At 38.7% G+C, this 22,051-nt stretch overlaps 1 protein-coding gene across 5 annotated transcripts in view; it reads right to left on the reverse strand.

Annotated features, from left to right (window-relative positions):
- Positions 1-22,051, reverse strand: part of JPH1 (junctophilin 1) — an 86,656-nt gene that overhangs the window by 47,485 nt on the left and 17,120 nt on the right. The window contains exon 3 of one of the 5 annotated variants that reach the window (XM_052703841.1): positions 3,249-10,346. The exons of the other annotated variants lie outside the window; for them this stretch is intronic. Coding sequence (XP_052559801.1) covers positions 10,319-10,346 — 28 coding nt within the window. The 3' untranslated portion in view covers positions 3,249-10,318. Of the gene's footprint in view, positions 1-3,248; positions 10,347-22,051 lie in introns of those variants that run through there. 5 annotated transcript variants of the gene reach the window in all.

Consider the following 22,051-nt stretch of genomic DNA (forward strand, 5'->3'; position numbering starts at 1 on the left):
CCACCCTTGCTTTGAAGATTGGTCATTGCACCTCCTGACCACCATCTTCTGGGCAAGCTGGAACAGGACAGATTTCCAGCCCTGCAGATGGTGAGACGGACTGTGCTGATCACCCTGGACATGGAGAAGACACTGGTCAGTAGACAGCTGGAATCGCTCCTGCAATTTTTCTCCACAGGAAAATCACACCTGGACGAGCTGTGCCTCATACAGATGAGAAGGCTGCTGCATGGATGCTTGAAACAAACATTCCTGTGACAACCTGGACGGTGACCACCTGGCCTCTCTGACATGGCCCATTTGCTCTAGGAACTTTGGCCTCTACAAAATATTCAATAAATAGTTTGTATGAAGAAATGCTGACGGTGAGTGGCTTTCTCAAGGCTCCCCCTAGTTTCCTGAGTCAGCTGCCCAGTACCACAGTGAGATGGCTTTAGAATATTGCCAAGATGCCACAGTCTCTCTGGGCTGCTCCTTCTTAGCACAGCTGAACGAAACCACCTTCTTCCATTCTCAACCACTTGCTTTTTCACTCAGATCAGTTTCTGCTTCATGTTTCCAGCTGATCCCTGGTACTCAGGCTTAAAACACGCTTGAAACTATACGGAGTTGCCCAGTATGTACCTCCCTGAAGGAAACAAGGCATTGACAAAGCTGAGAAGGAGACTAAAGAGCTAGCTATAAAGTCTGTTCAACCATCTTTCTTATAACTGAGGGCTACAGAGCCTTGGGTCACTGTCCGCGAAGTTCTATGAGGAATCGTTTCTGGTTTTGTAGGAAATGTTGGAATCTGGAAAATGTGACAACAGAACATCCAACAGCTGCTCCTCTTTCACAAACAGATTTGCTCTCAATGCTGGAATTGTTTGTATACTTCCCACAACAAAAAATGACAAGTCCACAAAACAACAAGGTCTTTCTATGGCCTATATATATGATTGCAAAATGCAGGCAAGGATTTCATACCTTAGACAGCTTGAGATATTCCTTCACTAGGGTTCAGCTTGCACTACCATGCAGATTTCATGATATGAAATTTAGAATTGGCACAGATTCAGAAACTGAAATACCACACCTGACAGAGTTAGGCAAAGTAAGCAAGATACTATGAGAACACTGTAGGGGCTGTTTTGGCTTGGGCAACTTTATAGTGTGCTTTTGCAATCACTGCTTATCCTCTACAGCTGGATAGAAATATGGAATCCCTCATTTTCATGCATTATTCTTTGTCAGGCTATTTAATGAGCTTTGTATTGGTCAAAAGGACTAACCTTTTGGTAGTTGTGCAAGTAGTTTCAAAAGATGTAAGCAATTTGTTAATTCAAGACATCTTATTCTAGTCTTACATTGTGCTTCTTATTTGAAATATCAGTCCAATTTCTAGCTTGCTAACATGCTTACTTTTGTGCAACTCTAGCAGTAGAGAGAGACTGCTCTACAGAGAGATGGTCTTTGACACTATTCAGAAAAACATCCATCCTTGCAAATGAAGGTCAGGAACATCTAATGAGAAGTAAGCTTATGGCAGCACAGTATTTTGAGACACGAAAGTAGTGTTCCATATACAGAACCCAAAAGGTTACTAAAAAAGAAAAGATTCTCATTTTTGTACATGATAACTAGGATGTTTTCACACAAAATGATATACAGGAGTACAACCATTGAGAACATATCTCTGCCCTTTTTCAGAGTCTCTTCTGGACCATAAAACAGACAATAAATTGAAGACAGTTAATTTGAGGCAGAAATGCTTTTGCTCCTTTATTGATCATGACACATAGTTTAAAACAGGCACATGTAAAGCAGATGAAAAAAAGCCTTTAAAAAAAAAAAAAAAAAAAAGCACTGGAACATGAATAAAATCAGAAAAAAAGAGTTGCACATATGCTACCCAGCAATATAGTAAGATTGCACTTGAAAATATTTGAAATCTTATGTGAAAAGAAAAGAGACTGATTGTAATGAACACTACCAGAAATGACTACAAATACTGTCTTATAAAACCATCAATTTATGTTCAAATAAATTATTTGCAATATCATAAAAAGATCATAAAAAAGCTCCAAGGCTTGCCACAACATCTGGCCCATTTCCTGAAAATCCTTGCAGTGGGGCTGAGAGAAAGTCTCTGGAATTATTTTGATGGCCCACATGCTCATTCTGCCTCTGAGTTTCCCGACGCAAATCTCTTGTGCATGTGTATAGGATCATGTATTCATATGTTTTGCCCTCTGGTGACGCCACAACAGCTCACCTGGCTTATTCTCATCACAGCTCAGGCATCTCTCTGCATTCTCAACAGTCACACAGACTGACACTACAAGAAAATAAGCTGTTCCGTGAATTTTTACTACAGCTATCCTGTTCTCATCACCTTAGCTAACAAAGAACAAATCGCTTAACACAGATCTTGTGTGAGAGGCTCACCAAGTTTGGTACATCTTTACTCTGTGCTTAGTCTTTCAAATAAGGAGAAAAAAAGATCAATCGTACACATGAAAAATAAGCTTGCTTTCTTTTAAAAATACACATTTGAAGTTCTTGGCAGTTGCATTATTTTTATGAGTGCACAGATTTACGTACGACAAAATTAGCTATCTCTTGCTTTACATTCACTGCATCACAATATTTACAGTATGTCCCAAGACAATAGCTGTGTTGCAAAACAATATTAAGTGATATAATAAAAAAATTAATAAAGATCATGCTTTGCTTGCAGCTATTCAGTTGATGTGGAAAACCAGGTTATAGCTGATGAGATGGAAAGAGCGATCACCATAGCAACAATTTACCACTTAACAATGAAGGGGGAAGGGTGCATCCTCTTTGGCTACTTGCACATGTAAACAGCATTAGTTCAAAATTCTCAAGTTCAGCTATGTTTTTTGTTCTTTCAGTAAGACATGCAGTAAAAATTTGTGCTAATTAGTGTGCTACAGCATTACATACAGAATCATATGTTACTCCTATTAGGAATGATAAGAAATTCAGTAACAGAATAAGAATATGATGATGATTTTAATTAAAAATCCTCCTTTGTAGCTGTCAAATAAAAGTATATCTTGTTGAAGAATAACATATCCTAATGAAGTGGTGATACGTCAAAAGCATAAACTCCTTACTTTCAGCAACCTAAATAATGTATTAAAGAAAACTGATATATTATCAACTTATTTTAAAATAAATCTTTTTGTTAAAATAATTAATATTGCATACCTATCACCAAAACAATAATATGTTTTGGCTGATTTAAAAAATATCATTTTTGTGCACTTTTTTTTTTCTTTTTCTTTTGGAGTTATCTGTCTCCTGTCAGTGAAAGGGTGTGTAAATTAAAATACATTTTCACTGTTTTTTCCTGAGTCTGTTCCTACCCTTGCACACAAAAACACTTCAACATTTTAACATGCGTCACCCTGAAGTTTACTTCATCATATTCAATTCTGTCCATGCTGTTTAGATACACTCCAACTAAAAAACAACAACGGAGATGAACTGTTTAGCTGCCACTGAAGGAAATGGAATGATACAGGAGCCTTCATAGCTGTGAAAGGCCTTTGAGGCAGGCACTAAGCTCATCCACTCATTATTTTACTGGGTACTTCTCTTGCATTCATGCAGCATGCACACTTTGTCCTCAAAGCACCTTGGTAAAATAGGGAGGTTTAAACTGCTGCCATTTTATACAGAACACGGATTGAGGGGAAGGCATTATGAAGCCCAGCAGTGCAGCATTTAAACAGGAGGAATTCCTGATGCTTAGAACATCTCATAGTGAATGGGAACATACCTGGTGCATAGATTAGGCGCTGAACAGTGCATTAGAACACGAGGAATCTTAAATCTACCTGCAGGAAATGCTAGGAGATGTATTCAGTTTGCCCGCTGTCATCTGGACTTATATGAGTCTGTGATAATGAGTTTCAAGACCCACATTTTTTTCCTGAATTTAAGCTTTTCATCTACCACATATGTATTTTAATATGGGTCAGTATTTAGAAAACATTGCCAAAGGCAAAGTCTGCAACGCTGTGCATCTTTTGTGTCTCTGTTGGTGATTAGGACACTGAAGTGTGAAACCTGAGGTGTGGGTGCCTGCTCTCAGACTGAACCTGACTTACATGCATATCAGCAGCATGACATGGTGCCAAGCTGAAGGGGTCTTTTGTGGAAAACAGTTCCCACTTTTCTGGTTGAATCCTAGGCACTCTGCTGCCAGGATTACAAAACTAGTGAGTCCAAAAGGACAGAAGGAAAGAGAGGAACGTGATTTAAAACAAACAAAAGAAAACCAACAAAAAAAGTGCCCCAATCCTACAAAAGAAATATTCAGCACTGCAGGGGCACCACTAACTGTATGAGATTGCTTGACCTTTAGTCAGCAAACATATGCTGCATTGCATACTTCAATGAAGACGTGGCTAAACTAAAAGTGAAAGAAATATTTTCAATACACTGCTTAAAAATGGCAGTGTAACAGAATGAATGCCTTTAAATAAACTGCCCAGCATAAGAGAGATTTCAGAGGAAGTGTGTTGAATGTTAGAGATTGACTGGGAGTCAATTACACTTCAAAATGGTCATTTTCAGGTATCAAAATAAACAAAACAAAAAAAAGTCTTAACATTATCTGTAATATATAAGTAGTTCAACTCAAAATCCAGTTAAGAGAGAAGGCAAATCTGTGCAGAGCTGATTAATTATTTTAGAAACAGCTCAGAAAAGTCAGGAATGATGCACTCAAGTATTTATTGCAAAAAGAGTTCTTGATGAAATCTCCCTGTAAGAAGGAGGTGTCAGACTAGTCCCTGTGATCAAAGTAACTTAAGGAGAGGGAAAAAAAATATATAACTAGCAGTATTATTATAGAAACATAAAGAGGATTTTCACATACAAACTGTGTAATCACCTTCAAATGCTAAGCAAAATACTAAAAAAAGCTTGCAAAACAAACAAAAAAATGCACTACAAAAGAGAGACAAGATAAAGCACTTAGAGGTGTCAGTAGTGTGGCTGCATGAAAGCACCCCAGGGATAAAGGGATCAACCCTGCTCCTGCTGTCACATGAAAACTGCATGCAAATAAGTAATTCCCTGACACAGGGCTTAGATATCCAGAACACTACAAATGTAGATATGGCTGCAGTATAACAGTTGAGACATAGAATAAACATAGCCACATCTGTTTTGCTTGAAGCCTGCTTTTTTTTCAGTGCAATCAGCCACACAAGAGGCATTGCACCTGAACACTGCTGGGCCTCATCTAAATACGCAGACATGCTTCTTTCCCATATGGCAACAAGATGCTGCTGATGCTCAATGCTCAGGAAGATGGAAAGGCAGGAATCCTGCTCTCCCATTACTGCTAACTCTCTTCTGCATAGCGTGGGCAGCATCTAAACAAACTGGTGTGCTAATGCAGGGAACTGACTACAGAGAGCTTGAATGGTGGCTCCTGACTCCCCCACTTCACTAGATACACAGCGTGGACTGTGAGCGATGCCAATGCCCAGTCAGTCTGATGTTTCCCTTTCTATGTTATTTCCATCCAGTAAATCCCTACCCACTCTCAGCTGTGTTTGAGAACTCTTCGTAGTCAGGAGTGGGCTGCTGTCACTAAGACAATTCATCCAGCCGGTTCCCAAGCTCTCTTGTTCAAGGACACTTGGGAACCAGCTGCAGACAGCCCGAACTGTCACCCCCACTCTGAGTATATTCTTAACATCTTCTAGCTTTTGCATCGCCAAGACTTTGGCACATGATCTTACAGCGACAAAGGTAAAACTCGAAAGTGAAATACAACCCTGAAAGAGAAATTCCTGTAAGAGATCTTCTTTCCCTCACCCCTTCTCACCCTACATTTTCATGACAGGACAAGATGGAAAAGAGGAGAAAGATTTAGAGGAACAGGTGCACAGCACAGTACAAACCTTACCATGGTCTACAAATAAGCTAAAGGAAATAATAGTAGAAATGTAGAATGACAACACAGCTAATCTTTCAAACTGAGCAAATTTAGGACAGTATAAGCAAACATCTCCCCTGTTCCATCGATTGTTCAAAATCCCTGCAACTGGAAGAATGTGCAGAGGAGCCAACCAGCACCCAGCAAAGCTGGGATGAACTATGACAAGTGGGGAAATACAACTTCACAAAGGAAACATGCACCTCAGAAACACTCCTTTATAGAAAAGCGCTGTATGACATGTAGAGAAGAAAAGATCAGAAATGGTTGGACTTAAGTGAAATGTCAAGACAGAAGAAGAAAAAAAATTACAGCAATTTGTTAAACACTTAGCAAAGCCTAGCAACCACAAGCATCATTACTAGACAGTGCTGCAGCTGTTCGTTCAACTGCTAAAAGAAAAATTGCTCAAAGACACGGGGAGAATCAGAGCAGAGGCACGTATTGCAATTCTGACAGTCCTATTCAGCAGATACATTCATATCTTTAATTTGGCTTATTTGCTTATGACAGAAGTAAGGAGGAAATGCGCTGTGTTCATATACTAAGGTGCTTTCTACAAGGAGACAGAGGAACCCTCATACCCAGTCTATGCGGAGCATGGCTGCTGGCACTGCACTGCCTCTGAAAGGTCTGTTAATAAATATTTGCTTAGTATATCGTAACTTGAGTATAGGAAAGAAAATGTATCCTCCATATTAGTGCACTATAGATGACCTCTACAAACCTCACATACATTTGCCGGCAAAACAGAGAAGACCACTGCTCCCTTTCTCAGGAGGAACAGGTTCCTCATACTGCTTCCAGATCCATTTAAAAGGACAACTCAAGTTTCTGACCAATCTCCCCTCACAGCCCACATAGAAAACACCAAGATGTTCACCCCAACAGAAACTACTGCAAAGAGGCCACCTATTTGTACAACTTCTTGTTTTTTAATCACAAAAGCAACTGAATTGCTTGTAGTACATTGAGAGTTAATAGAACAAGGAAATATTTTAAAGTACAGCAGTTTATTACAAGGACAGGTCACAACAGATCTGGAATAATTTCAAATCTGTACATATTTACACATAGAAAACAGACCTTGGCCTCTTTATCACACAGCCTATGCATATTTTTTTTTAATCCTCAGTGTAAAATCTCAGGACCTGTCCTTCTCATTTACTACAAGACAGAGTTTGCAATATTTGCAATGAGATATTCCACTTAGAGGCTCCAGGTGTGTTTACATGAAGTAGCATTTCAGGGCTCAAAGCAGAATTTCTGTCTACAATGTGTAAAATGTATCTGCCAAAAGCTTAGAAATTTGAAATTGTGTTTCTGTACTGTAAGACAAAGGCTCCTGTTCTGTAAGAGATAATAATGTATTCAAGAAGGTGGAATTGAAAGAGATTTTTTTTTCCTGTCAAATTTATTTCATTTTTTCTCTGCAAGAAGCTGAAGAATGTGAATTACAGCTTTGGAAATAAATATATATATATTTTAATAGGTTTCAGTATGAAAGCTTTCAATTTGGCTTATTTTAAGAAAATGAAATCCCATCTGCACATTACAGACACTCTGTTTCTGGATTTGCAGGATTAACAGTACAGTCCATTACCAATGGACACAGATGAAGAAAATTTTGAAGAGATGAACTATCAGACACGTGGGACTTCACCAGCATTGGATACAAAAGAAAGCTCACACTCAGTGGACAGTCACATAAAATCATCTCAGAAAGTTTTGAATTTTGAAGTAATTGGGAGCATTGGCTGCACAAAGGTACAGGAAAACAATAAGACGCTGAAAAAAACAGCCTAATCATAGCAAAGCTAGGTGCTTCATTTCAGCATAAAAATATCTTTCCATGATTAATGACTGTCATTTTTTCTTCATGCTTTTATTGGCATCACATTCTGCCCAATTTACAATTCCGATCTTTCTCCTAGCTTATGAAGTGGAGGCTGTGGGTCTTTTTCTTAAGCATTAAATCATTCTTAGATATTTTCACATATACTTGTGTTTTTAGTCAAAACATTTATATTTAATGTAAATGAGAAAATCTGACAGTCTGGGTGGGGCAGGGCATAGGTCATCATCTCAGGTAGGGTGATCATCTCAGATGATGAAATGTTGTCCATAGAAGTATTTCTTTTTTAGCTCCTGTTCAGTACAAAACTAGTGACTGCATGTCTGTAACACACTGGTGCGTGATGTTAAGCTCTTCCTCTGTCTGTCTCTATGCGTGCCTAAGACACCTGCCACAAAATGCACTGGAAGCCAACACAGCAAACAAGTTTCTAAGCACAGCCCCCACGTTTGATTCTACTTCTTTTAAAGTTCAGCATAATGTTACAAAGTAAACTTATAACAAAAGCATATCATGTCTCATTCAGCAATTACAAAGACAATTACTGAATAGTTTCTGCTTTAAAGTTCAAGGACAATTGAGTAAGGTTTAACTTCCATGATACTATAAAGCTTTGCAAATTATTTCCCCTACATATGAGAAGATACTTCGGTGCTACAAGGCATGTTTTGCAGAAGGCTGAGCTGCATTAACTAGCTTCATTAGAAAGCCAGATATTTCACACAGTGTAAAAACAATAAAATATTGACAAAGGCAACAGTAGAAATAGATCTGAAATAACATGAAAATACAAACTTGTAACTCTGTATAATTAGTATGATTGAAGTACCCAAAATATTTGCAAAATACATTTTTAGAAATTAAAACAGATAAAATTCATTAATAATATTCCTGGAAATAAAAGCATCTAAGTTATTAAAGAATTTTAAGGGCTTTACTATGTTTCCCTACATAGTCACCAAGGAAATCCAGGTTCTGCATCTCCATGGACACCTCATGCATGCAGAACACACACATGCATGATACTGCATCCAGCTCAGTACTTGGGGGGTTGCTGACATTATAACAGAAAGACAAAATATTTTGAGCACAGTAGAGAAAAGGCAGTCTGAAAGTGATGTTATTTGCTGCGTGGAGGAGCTTTTATTTTGGAGGAGAGCTACACATGAAAAACAGTACAGGAGCCTTCAAACACATGGCAAACAGTCCATTACACGGCACGTCTGCTGTCAACCTTTCACAAGTGCTCTGTTGGCAAGCACCCCAATCAAATGCTTATTCATCTGGTACCATTACCATAGATGTCTCCAGAGGACAGAATGGCACGTCTCAAATATATTGCCTACAGTGATGCTTCTGAATTATGACTTCACATCAGGGCAATCAAGCCTGGCTACAGAATGCACTGCTGAAGATGGATTTCAACTAAAACTGCAGGATTTGGGTTTTTTTAAGCACTATATTTGGGTTAAAAAACAAACAAACAACAATAACAAAATCAACAAACAAGAGAAAAATCAACTTTGGAAAAAAGCAAATAACACATGCTGGGTAAACAGGATTATAGGCATCATTCCTGATCAGGCATTGGTCTATTTTATTCTCTTGCAATCCTCCATGGCACGTAAGAAATTACCACCTTTAGCAAACAGCCAGCTGGAGTGTACTGCAGGTAAGCATTCATGGCACAATAGACATTATAGTCTTCTCTTTGTCCTGAGAGTTGAGAAGGACATTTCTGAAGAAAGGAAGCCTAAATCCTCCTTCCAAGTGTAGAGAAGAAATAACAAAAAGGGAAAAAAAAAAAAAAAAAAATCACAAAAAGTTTTTTGTTTTTTTTCAATTATTATTTTAGAGGCTTCTGTCCTCTTCCTCAGGACTACGAGTGACACAAAGTTATTGACAGTATTCTTCCCTAAACTGACTTTTGAGTTTTAGTCTTCATTCTGTGTCATTCTGCATATCGTAACATGAGTAACTTCTACAAAATGTGGGGCTTCCATACAACAGTCTTTGAACATTCTGAATGTTCTCAGAAGGATTCTGAGCACTCCCCATTCCTCGTGTGCTTCCTGTATGAATGAGGAACAAGGAGGAGTGAACAATCCTGTTGGGAGAACAGGAAGATGCTAATGATGGGATATAGAAGAATAAATAAGCAAGATACTCACTTGACAAAATAGAGTATTGGGCAGCAGAAAACATGCACAGTGTGCAGCAAAAAGCCATCAGTGCACTGGATCTGATTTTATTCTGAGAAATTTATAATGTCTCCTTCACATTTACAGTAATATCACAATAATTCATAATCAAGACTACTTTTTTCAGTATAAAAACTGTGGTGGGTAAAACATCTGAGGTCAAGAAAGATGAAGAAGATTTAATATAAAAAGATAAATTCAGTGCAATTAATTAAAATAAAAAAAAAGGTTCATCGTCATTCCATCCATCTGTCCCTTCTTCCCTTCTTGACTCGAGAAGATGGTAGCAAAAGATGGTCAGGAGCAACAAGACATCAACAGCATGCTGTGGAGAACAGAAAGGCACTCCTTTGCTATTTTTGAAACACCCACTCAGAGTAAAATGCATTTATTACTTTGGGTAACAGAAACTTCTGTCAATAATTTGTTTGAATAAGGAAGGATAAGAATTTAGCATTTGATATCCCTAAAAATGAAAGGCTACCCATGCCCACACATATGCACATAAATGAATATAAGTTCATTTCTTCCATCAAAATATGTCTGCAGTTCCAAGTTTGCCTCCTTTGATACTTAATATAGCTGATCAGCTACTATCAGACCTTAAAGATGATTTATTGTCCTAATGCCTTTATTTCTGAAGTCTTCAAATTTCCAAGCCCTTGCACAATATGGGTAAAAAAATAATAATCTGACAACCACACTACATAAAATAGAACTGATCTGAAACATGAGAATGCTGGTATTTAATTATGGAAAGAAAAAAGCTCCCTGCAAATACACAAAGTGCAACACCATTCTCAGAAGGGTCACTGGGAACTTGGTCACTCATTTGAGTTCTGTCAATTCCTCACAGCAAGGAAGGCAAAATCAGCCAGGACTTGCTTCTGTAATGTTATAGATATTACTCACAACATTTCTTCATGCACAGCAGTACTATAAAGGCACCCCCATATGCATGAAGTTTCATATTTTTCATTTGTATTACCAAACTACATTGACCCACTCCAGTGTGTTTGGTGGGAGAAAAACAGGGACAGTATATCTCTTCTCTACACCCTGAAAGAGAGAGTACTTCACATACAAATACATATATGTATAGAAATGCAAGTACAAATGTAAATAAATTTGGTTTTACAAGGGTTTCCATACACTAGCACAAGTTCTCAGACAAAATAACAACAAAAAGAAATGGTAGAGGACTAAGTTTTCAGCTGAATCAGTAGAGCAGACAATAAACATACATCCGCGTGCAGTATAGAGAGCCAATGATAGCACAGAAAAGATGGGTTTCTGTATCAGCTGTTAGTGGACTATATTCCTGTCAAACACTGATAAGCTCCACTCACATGCTGCCTTATTTAGTCAGACTTCTCTGCTGACACACCAATGCACAGTAACAAGTGTGAATGATCTTCCCAGTCCAGAGAGGCTTCAGTTCCTCCTTCCACTAAGATCGTAACAAATATTATATTGCTCAGTGCCACTTCCTAAGGTGTTATGAAAAGGTTTTATCTGGCCATTTAAGAACATGCTACCAGCAGTGTAACTGTATTCTCAATAGTACTTAATATGAGAACACAACTCAGAAAAATCTGAAAACCTGATCATAAAAGAAAACGCAGACGCTTTAATAATGGAGACATTTACTCTGTCCTAATCCCAAGATATTTACTTTACTATTCCACTCTTTGGAAGGCTAAGAAACATACTGCATACTGGAAGTCATGAGAAGGTGTTTAAACAAGCCTGTAGCTTGGGAATGCTATTTTAAGATTGAGCATAAATTGGCAGTTTAGCTCTGAAAAGTAATTCAATCAGGAGATTAAACTTCACATGTTTTTTACCTCATGCACCTGCACACTACTTCTGTAATCTCTTTTCCTCAAGTACTTTTAGCTGGACCTACTCTATGGTACATGACATATGTAAAGAAAACTTTTTTAGTAATGCTAAAACCCAGTATCTATTACCTTTACAACTAATTCACTGTTGTCACACACTCATAACTAGAAGATTTCTCATTTTGTTGAATATATTAAAAAACAATCTGCATTTCATGACATCACATTGCTTTTATTAATGATATCATTAATATCCATTAGCTTCTATATTGTGAATATACTCGCAACTAAACTGCTACCAGCAAGATAAATTAGCAGAGAACATACCGTGAGAGTGTGCATCTCTTCCGTTTTGTCATCATGTTTCACTTTCCTAACTTGCTAACTTGTAAAATGAAGTAATCCATGATGAATCTTTTAAGTTCTTAGCATGAATTAGCAAGATTCTGCTGTCTGTTATCTCACTGTCAAAAGGTCAGCTCCTGAACACAGAGTATACACTAAATTCTACATATTTAGCTTCCTTTGGAACTATGGCAATATATTCTATTAAAACTCACTCTATTGCATAATCCTATTAATCATGGTAGTTTAAGCACTCATTCCCTAGCCTATCTTTTTAACGGAGCCTAAATGGCATTCACCAACGTAGAAGCACACCAGTATTCATCAGGTATTATTCTTAAAGTAGGCTAGATTATGCAGTCTTTCCCTTCGCACAAGTTGAGAGTACATATACAAACTTGCCTAAAGAATATGCACAACACAGTGAAATACTGAGCAAGTGTGCTCCACAACTGGAAGATGGGCAGTTGTACAAGGGCAGTCCTGACTGTGCGCTGGTTGCCTCAGCTGGAAGGAGCCTCCAGAAACAAGGACGATTTTCCACAATACCACAAAAATACAACAGATTCACTGCCTCAAAGAGACCAAGCTTGTTGGCTTACTTTATTCCCCACTTTGCATTGCCGTCCTTGTAACCTGGCCACATGTTTCTAACTCTGTTCCTCACCATAACTGATTTGCTGAAAGATCACACTGAAGTTTGTGGTGTGCTTGGAGAGTAAACTCATGTAGCCAAGATCAGCTGTGCACCTGATGTCCAGCTTGTGGCCTAAGGGGACACACAATATGTGGCTGACAAGGCCAACTCACCTGACCCACAGGCAGCACTGGGCTGAACGAATACTTGGGGGAAGAGCAGCATGTGAGTAAGCTGCTGATTGAGTTATTCAGGAAGTAACAGCAGCCCACTCTCGATCAAGATCCTTCCCATTGCTCCTCTTTCATACAGCTGTCTGGTTGTCACTACCAGGATTTCACAGCGCATTCCATGCCTGCCACTGAAGACCCTTTGGGACACAAGCACAGCTGGGAGCCAGCTGGCTGAGCAGTTCTAGCACCCTCCTTTCTCTCAGGAGCTTCTGTCCCACCACATGTGCAATGAGCCACCCAGCATGCCCGGCCGCTAGCAAAGCGGTATGCACACATAAGCAGGGAAATTTGGCACCATGATTTTGATGGCCTTCCAGAAACATGGACAAGCAAAGCTGAGGCAAACAAACCATGCTGAATGCTTTTTATTTTCCCATATCAGCTAGTAGGCTGAGGATCTTTGCAACAGAAAAACAAGTTCATTCCAAAAAGAAGAAACAGCAACCCATATGATCAGCTATTTCCAATGTAAACCATGTAATCTATAAATTATTTTTCTCACAAAGATGCAAAACCAGAAACGAGATCCTCTAGTAGAGCAATAAAAACTAAATTGTATCCTCAGTTAAGCTTTTCAAAGCAAAGCCTCCCTAATTTCCAGAAATATAGATATCCTTAGTAACTGAGCTGGTTTATCTTTCTAGAATAAATTCTGTCACTCCCACTTGTACTAAGCCTCATCATACTGAAATCTCAGGATTTTTTGGGACAGCGTGCAGAATGGCACAAAATTCAGCAGGAGTAACAGGAGACAGAATGTGACACATTGACTCATTACAAAAGCTTTAGAGTTTGGAAAGAGAAGCCACTGCATCACAGGAAGTTCTATTAATTCCTCTGCAACTCATAAAATAAGCCCAGAATTTTAGTCTTCCTGGGGATTAGGAAGAGCAGACACCTAGGGCTGCACGCTTAGAACTTGAAGGTTTTTGCATTGTTAACTGGGCTACCTTTGTACCTTCAAGTCACCATCTCCCACAGTACTCAACTCATAAAGAACACTGTTCCATCAGTGATGTCCTGGCATCACTAAGACCAACGGGAGTTTTTCTGTTAACGTCAATGCTCAGTATTTTCAGCAATGGATTACATGAAGAATAAATTAAAAATCTGACAGATTCCACCCATCCTTTTGTTTTCTAAAGCTACAGTTTAAATGGGTGATAAGCCAATAAAGTGCTCTTTGATTCAAACTTCAGAAAGTCATGTTTAGTCTTTTCCTAAAAAGAGTAACATCACATGCATCATTTTAAAATAAAGTGGTATTTTTAAAACCTCTCGAGAAACCTTTCCCCCTACACCTGCTGAGTTGCAGGTTCCCCTCCTCAGAAACAGCTGAGTATCAACAGTGATGAGTTCCTGATCATCGTACGCAAGATGACAAGTAAACTAGGTTTGATCATTTCAGTCATTCTATGTGTGTACAGTGGACAAGCCCCAGAGAATGTACAACCAAAGATAGATGAATTTTTTGTACCGTTGGCATTGATTCTGATGAACCCTGAGCAAATTAATATACTGGATGTATTGGAGTATTTGAACAAATGATGCCCAATTATCTTTCAGGATGTTCTCATGTCCTGTAGCCAGCTGGCTGTATGTAGTTTTTTTCCCTTACATGCTAATTGATTGCTCTGATGATATCATTTCCTTTCTCCATGCATTTGTTTTTTTTTTCTTTTTTCATTATAGCTACACAATAGAAAAACAAACAGTGGAACGGATGTAGCTGCAGACTAAGGTGATGCTTTGTTGACCTTAGGATAGGAGCTAACTCGTCTCAGCACATTCGCAAAGATGGGCTCTCGCAGCCCGACCATAGGCAATGTGATTGTAGGTAGCAGTTCTGCCACAATACAACACCAGTCTCTTGCAGCAAAGAAAAAAAGCCGGCAATTTATAAATTTATCTCATCGCACAGTTTTGATCAGTTAATTATCTGCCCTTTTAAAATGAGCCCCTTTTTCCCTTATTCACCAATGCACAAAATCCTTTGAATTATACCATCTACTTCTACCAGCACTATTTATGCACTCAAGTAGTGAAATGAACTGCTTAGAGATAAATAACAGCAGATCTATAAGGGAAATTTAGAGGATAATCTTGAAGTGAAGAAGATTTAATTAATCTTATGGAAGATGAATGATTTTCCTCATATTCTCTCCCTACAGAGACCTCTGGAACTGATTAACTCCTTCAAATTCTTTCACCTGTATGACTTAAAGCATAGAAGGAAGAAGACACCCAGTTTTACAGCTGGTCACGTTGACCCAATCTTCTCTTGTATTTGCAGTCTTTCTAGAAAGTGACTCATCTTATTTTGGACTTCCACAGCCTTCAGCCAGAGTTCTAATTTATTGTTCATTAGAAAAATATCCCCCAGACAAAACAAATCATAAATCCAAAGAAAGTAACAGGCATACCACACCAGAGTGGCCAAAAAAGAAATAACACAGCATATGAAAGAAGCAGCACTTTCAGATTTTGAAATGTTATCAGTTATCAGAAGCCTTCGGTATATTTTACTTTTAACATTTTGGACTAAAATTGAATATTTAATATTAAAAAGAGGAATAAAAAACATACTTGAATCTCTGAAAAAAGATCTGATGTAAAAAAAAAAAAGATTTTTTTTCACTGGATGTAATGTAAAATACAGATTTCTAAAATGCATCACAGCATGAGAGCAGCAGCCGACAGAAATCGGATGGTTATATAATTTGGTGGCTAAGCAAAGATATTTTTAGTACTTTACTAATCCATCTAATGCATTTCTTTCCAAGAGAAGAAAATGCATTATAGTGATAGCAATAGCAGGGTCAAAATATAGGGATATAAGCAAGGAATTTACTTTTTCTAGAAAAATGAAAAAAGTATAAAATTCCCATTAATAGCATTCATTCCTAAGTAAGGCTGCTTAGTGGTTGGAAAGTGACTTTTATACAAAGATAATTGATCAGAGAAGCTAAAGCATTTATGAAAGCTTTCAGCATTTATTTCCCTTAAAAGCAATCCCACAACACAAACCGAGACAGCGACACCTCAAGCTAAACAATCAAACAGGAAATTAATTGTACAGACAATTTTAGTGCAGCATCTGGCAAAGCACACCAAAACTATTCTTCTGAACGGAATATATTCTTGAAAATACTGACCTGAGATAATACACTCCCTACCTGTTGTCTGAAACAAAAGTGGACTTAGCTGCTAAAAGTTGTATTTAATCTATTCCCAGGTTTCATTTATTAATAGATGGGAACATCAAAGTTACCTAGAAAAGACAGCTGATTTGCACCTAAATAAATTCAGTTTCTGTCTCCCTTGAAACTTCCATTTGCAAAATGAGAGAATTTATTCCCAAAATATAAAGGCAAGAAGACTGGAATATACAAGGCAGTTATAGTGTGGAAGAGACAATCATTCAGTTTTAAACAGATTGTATCAACTGGCTTAGTGTTTAACAGTGAGCAATTAGAAGCAAATAATCCAGAGAAAATTGTCACCTTATTTCTGGTCAAGTGAATTTCTGTGCAAAACCAAAACTATTTCCTAAAATAAGCATTATGAAGTCACATACTGACTTGAATATGCGATTTCACGTATCAGGATAAATATTTTCAAGACCAATTCATTCTGTTTTTCAGAGAAAATTATCTTTTCCATGCTCAGATATACTGAAAGAGAACAGAATTCCTTCAGTAGTGAGAGACCTTGAAGAAGCAAATGAGGCTCCCCAGAACAGCTGAAGCTGGCTTTTCTCAGCTGACCAAAAACACCTGCATTATCACGAACAGTTGGATTAAATCTATTGTGAAGCATCAAATAAACATAAGGATGGATTCCATGAGGAAGCCAGCTCTCAAGTTTTGCCAAACCAGTATTTGTACAATCCTTTCCCAAGCCCCAAAGCACAGTGTTTTTATTTTTCTGGTCCAAGATGTAATACTGCTCTTTTCTGAAAGGATTCCAGTCGATCTTACCTCTGCTGGAAACAGAGAATCAGGTATCGAAACAGGTATTGAAACACTGTTAGAGGTTTTTGAAAGCTTACCTATCTATGTATTATGAGCTTCCTGACAAAGACATCAACTCCTCTGCACCGTTCGCCCACTGCAGACTCTTTGCAAAAGTTCATCTTGTTATGCAGGGACTGTACCTCTGACAACTTCATTAACAGACCTCAAGACCACTTCAACAGTATTTCAATCTTCACTGATACAAACAGCAGACAGACAGTGAATTATATCTCAAAGCTGAACCTTAAGAGTTAACTGTTGAAAGCCACTTAGAACATATTCTGATAAATTAAAATTTAAAGAAAATATATCAAATTTAGGACAAACTCCTTTACGAATATTAGAATTGCCATTTTTCCTAATCACTCTCTGCAGTCACTGTCCAGAGCCACAGCAGAGCTAAAAGATAAGTGCTTATCTGCTTCTCTAAACCTCCTGCAAACAAAGGCTAACATAAGCTCCACTAAGCAGTCTGTCCATCAGAAACTTATTACATTTATATAGACTACGATAAGAAAGTCTTCAATACTTTATCTTTATAACAATAAATATAGAAAATTATGTTTTTATAGATTTTAATCATTAGCAGGAAGAGAGCATTTTTTGCAGGAGGAGTAGTATGGTCAGAATTCAGATAACGTATGCATTAATTTTCATTTGTCCCATTTCGGTCTTTAAACAAAACCTCTTTCTCAAAAAGGTATAAACTCTGCATCAGGAAAAAAAACCAAACAACAAAACAGAACACTTCACTGATCTGGCACCCTTTAGTGGTGCCCTTTAGCCACCAAAGGAAGAAAGGGAAGCACTTTTCAACAGAAGCTATCAACAATTGCTTCAACACATCCATATAAATCAAACAGTTGGAATATCAGAACAGCTCACTAGCTTATCTGTTCTGTTGATATCTGTAGAAATTGAAAAATGCTATTCCCACTTTCTTTGCAATTCACAATTTCCAAAAACATGCTGGTTTCTGAATCAGAAAACAATGCTAATGACTGACAATCTACGTGTATGTGTATACACACCACACACACAAACAGAATGAGTGCAATTATTGGATTTTTAGTAGAAGTAAAATTAAAATCTTGGTCAATCTATATTAAGGTAACGGCAGAACTCCAGACAGTAGACGTAAGAAAAAGACGTCCTAATTCTTCAAGTTCCACTCTATCTTCACAAAGCATTCTGACAGCTGGCATCTTGTTACCCACACTATCAAATTTTGGCTTCTTTAGTATGCCTGAAATACATTTTTTAATCTTATTGCTAGGCAGTATGTACTTCGTCTTCAAGATATTCCTAAGATGCTTATATAATTGGTATCATAAATTCTAGTAAGGAAGCTTAAAAAGTGAGCTTGTGTTGAATTTACAGAGTCAGTTCCAATGAAGTTATTGCACCTTTTGTGATAACTAAGATTTATTAATTTTACTTCTCCTGCAAGGCTTCTAACAGTGACAGCCATACAACCTAAGCTCAAAATAAGCTACTATGAAGCACGTCCACATTGGCCAAAAGACTGCTAATTTACCAGAGGACATCTTTAAATCCTGCCGCTTTGCACATTTGCATTTTAAGTTCAGCATAGCTTTAAGACTGACATAATCCAATACTTTTTTCTTCTGAAATGGCTTAAAAATTCAGAGAAAGAGAAGATGTTTGTAATGAATCACCCCAAAATCTGAAAGTGAGGTAAAAGCAGCAGCAAAAAACATTCTCTCCCTCATCTTACACATGTCAGCAAACAGATGGGAGTTTAAAGTGGAGGTGCTACATTGTAGTAGTATGAGAAGTAAATAAGCCTAAATGCCAGTCCACCAGACTCGGGGATAAAAGAGAAATACACACCTTTTGTTTTAAACTTCTAAAAGACAAGACGGAGAACTCCTATTTAACTGGTTTTGTATTCGCAACATAAAAAAATTCCTAATGTAGTAATACCATCACTTTCAATCAATCTTTGTTTTTAAGGTACCAGGACCAAAATATAGCAATTTCTTTATCAGAAACCGTCTGAAGCCTACATGGAGGAATAAAGGAAAAAATAAAAGAATAGTTAAAAAACAGAATATAATACATACAAGCCTAAATCGCTGTTTTAAGCAATGAGAAAGCTGGCCACTGGATAGGCACAGGGCCTTGAGTTGAGAACCCCCTGCATACATAAAACATCCAGGAAAAATATGTCAGCAGAACAACAAAACCTGTGAACGGCAACATTATACAATGGAAAACTTGCAGATCAGTCTCAAAAGACAAATGAAGTTCAATTTAGTTGTAAGAGTGAAGCGTGAGGCAGAACAGTACCCCCTCATACATAAAGCGGTAAGATTTGTGGTGAGCTCAGCAATGATGTAATCTCGGGATGCTTCATCTATACAGAACTGGGGAAGCAACAAAGGGGAATGGCAAGAACAGTCAATTGTTTGTTGGAGATGATATAAATTTAAATGGTTTTGAGGGAATACTAGCCCGCACAGGAGAAATCTACTTCCAAATGCTAGCTACTGGAGATCAACTCTGCCACGTTGGACTTGAAAGCAGAGAACCACAGAATAATGAAGGAGCAGAAAACATAACAGTATCAGCAAATTGTAATAAAAAAGGAGAATAATAATGAAGTAGTCAAAAGAAGTTAAATCACTATATGGAAGTGTATACCAATGTTTGCTACATGCATTAGTACAGTATTAATCGCTAGAAAAAAATGAACAGAAGTTATACTACGTAACAATGATAAATTAGTATTCAAGAAAACAGCATCACTCAATGAACGATGCCAGTTTTCATGAAATTAATCAGTTATTATTTGGAAGATATTCTATGAGATCAATACAAAAGGCACAAACTACATCATTTAAATGTCCTTTGTTGCTGTTAACTGAAAAACATTTTACACGTTACAGCTAAAAAAATGCAAATTTCCTTATTGCTTTGAAGAGAGAATTTGAGAAATGTCTGTATTAGTCTGTTTAGTCAGATCAAGTAAATTTCTGAAGCTTCCACTAGCACTATGCATATAGTGCTAGCCTTATGCATATAGCTAGACTAGCGAAGATACAAAATACTTTTGTTTCTGAATATGCCTTTATAGCATACAATGAATCACGTGGCTTTACACTGTGGTTCACATGTGACTGAACACTACAAACCACACCAGATTTTATATTTTAAATGGAGATTTCTTTCCATCATAGAAATTCCCCTGAAAGACAGAGACAGATGCTGTTGAAGGCTTAGCTTTTGAACGACTGTGGTGATACAGATCAAAACTGAGATGCTGTGTAACTGACAAGAATCACAGTAACAACTCATCTGATTCTTTGTCCACAAAAAAAAAAAAAAAAAAAAAAAAAAAAAGTCTTTTCACAGAATCACAGAATTGTAGGGGTTGGAAGGGACCTCCAGAGATCATTGTGTCCAACCCCCCTGCCAAAGCAGGTTCCCTACAGCAGGTCATACAGGTAGGCATCCAGGCAGGTCTTGAACATCTCCAGAGAAGGAGACTCCACCACTTCCCTGGGCAGCCTGTTCCAGCGCTCCATCACCTCACTGTAAAGAAGTTCTTGTGCACATTTGTGCAGAACTTCCTATGCTGCAGTTTCTGGCCGTTTCCCCTTGTCCTGTCTCCAATCACCACTGAAAAGAGTCCAGCCTCGCCATTCTGCCCCCTACACCTTAGATATTTATAGACCTGGATCAGGTCCCCTCTCAGTCTTCTTTTCTAAAGGCTGAACAGATCCAGTTCACTCGGCCTTTCCTCATAGGAGAGATGCTCCAGGCCTCTCAACATCTTTGTGGCCCTCCACTGGACTCTTTCCAAGAGATCCTTGTCTTTTTTGTACTGGGGAGCCCAGAACTGGACGCAGTACTCCAGATGAGGCCTCACCAGGGCAGAGTAGAGGGGGAGGATCACCTCCCTCGACCTGCTGGACACGCTCTTTTTAATGCACCCCAGGATGCCATTGGCCTTTTTGGCCACGAGGGCACACTGCTGGCTCATGGCCAACCTGTCATCCACCAGGACACCCAAGTCCCTCTCTGCAGAGCTCCCCTCCAGCAGGTCATCCCCCAACCTGTACTGGTGCATGCAATTATTCCTCTCCAGATGCAAGACTCTACACTTGCTTTTGTTAAACCTCATCCGGTTTTTTTCTGCCCAGCTCTCCAGCCTGTCCAGGTCTTGCTGAATGGCAACACAGCCTTCAGGTGTGTCAGCCAATCCTCCCAACTTCGTGTCATCAGCAAACTTGCTGAGGGTGGCCACTATCCCCTCATCAAGGTCACTGATGAAGATGTTGAACAAGACCGGATCCAGCACCGACCCCTGAGGAACACCGCTGCTTACAGGTCTCCAACCGGACTCTGCACCGCCAACAACGACCCTCTGTGCTCTGCCAGTCAGCCAGTTCTCAACCCACCTCACTGTCCACTCATCTATCCCACACTTCCTCAGCTTTGTTATAAGGATGTTGTGGGGGACAGTATCAAAAGCCTTGCTGAAATCAAGGTAGACTACATCCACTGCTCTCCCCCAGCCACCCAGCCAGAGACAACATCATAGAAGGCTACCAGGTTGGTCAAGCACGACCTCCCCCTTGTGAACCCGTGCTGACTACTCCTGATAACCTCCTCTTCTTCCAGTTGTCTGGAGATGACATCCAGTACAAGCTGTTCCATCACCTTTCCAGGGACAAAGGTGAGGCTGACTGGCCTATAATTGCCTGGGTCTTCCTTCTTGCCTTTTTTGAAGACCGGGGTGACGTTGGCTATCTTCCAGTCTTCAGGCACCTCCTCCGTCCTCCAAGACTTCTCAAAGATGACAGAAAGTGGTTCAGCAATCACCTCTGCCAGCTCCCTCAGCACCCGTGGATGAATCCCATCGGGTCCCATGGATTTGAGAACATTGGTGTTGCCTAGGCCCACTCCTGGACCACCTCTTCCCTGAC

Source organism: Tympanuchus pallidicinctus, unplaced genomic scaffold (assembly GCF_026119805.1).
Source record: "Tympanuchus pallidicinctus isolate F22 unplaced genomic scaffold, pur_lepc_1.0 scaffold5, whole genome shotgun sequence".
Classification (NCBI taxonomy): Eukaryota; Metazoa; Chordata; class Aves; order Galliformes; family Phasianidae; genus Tympanuchus; species Tympanuchus pallidicinctus.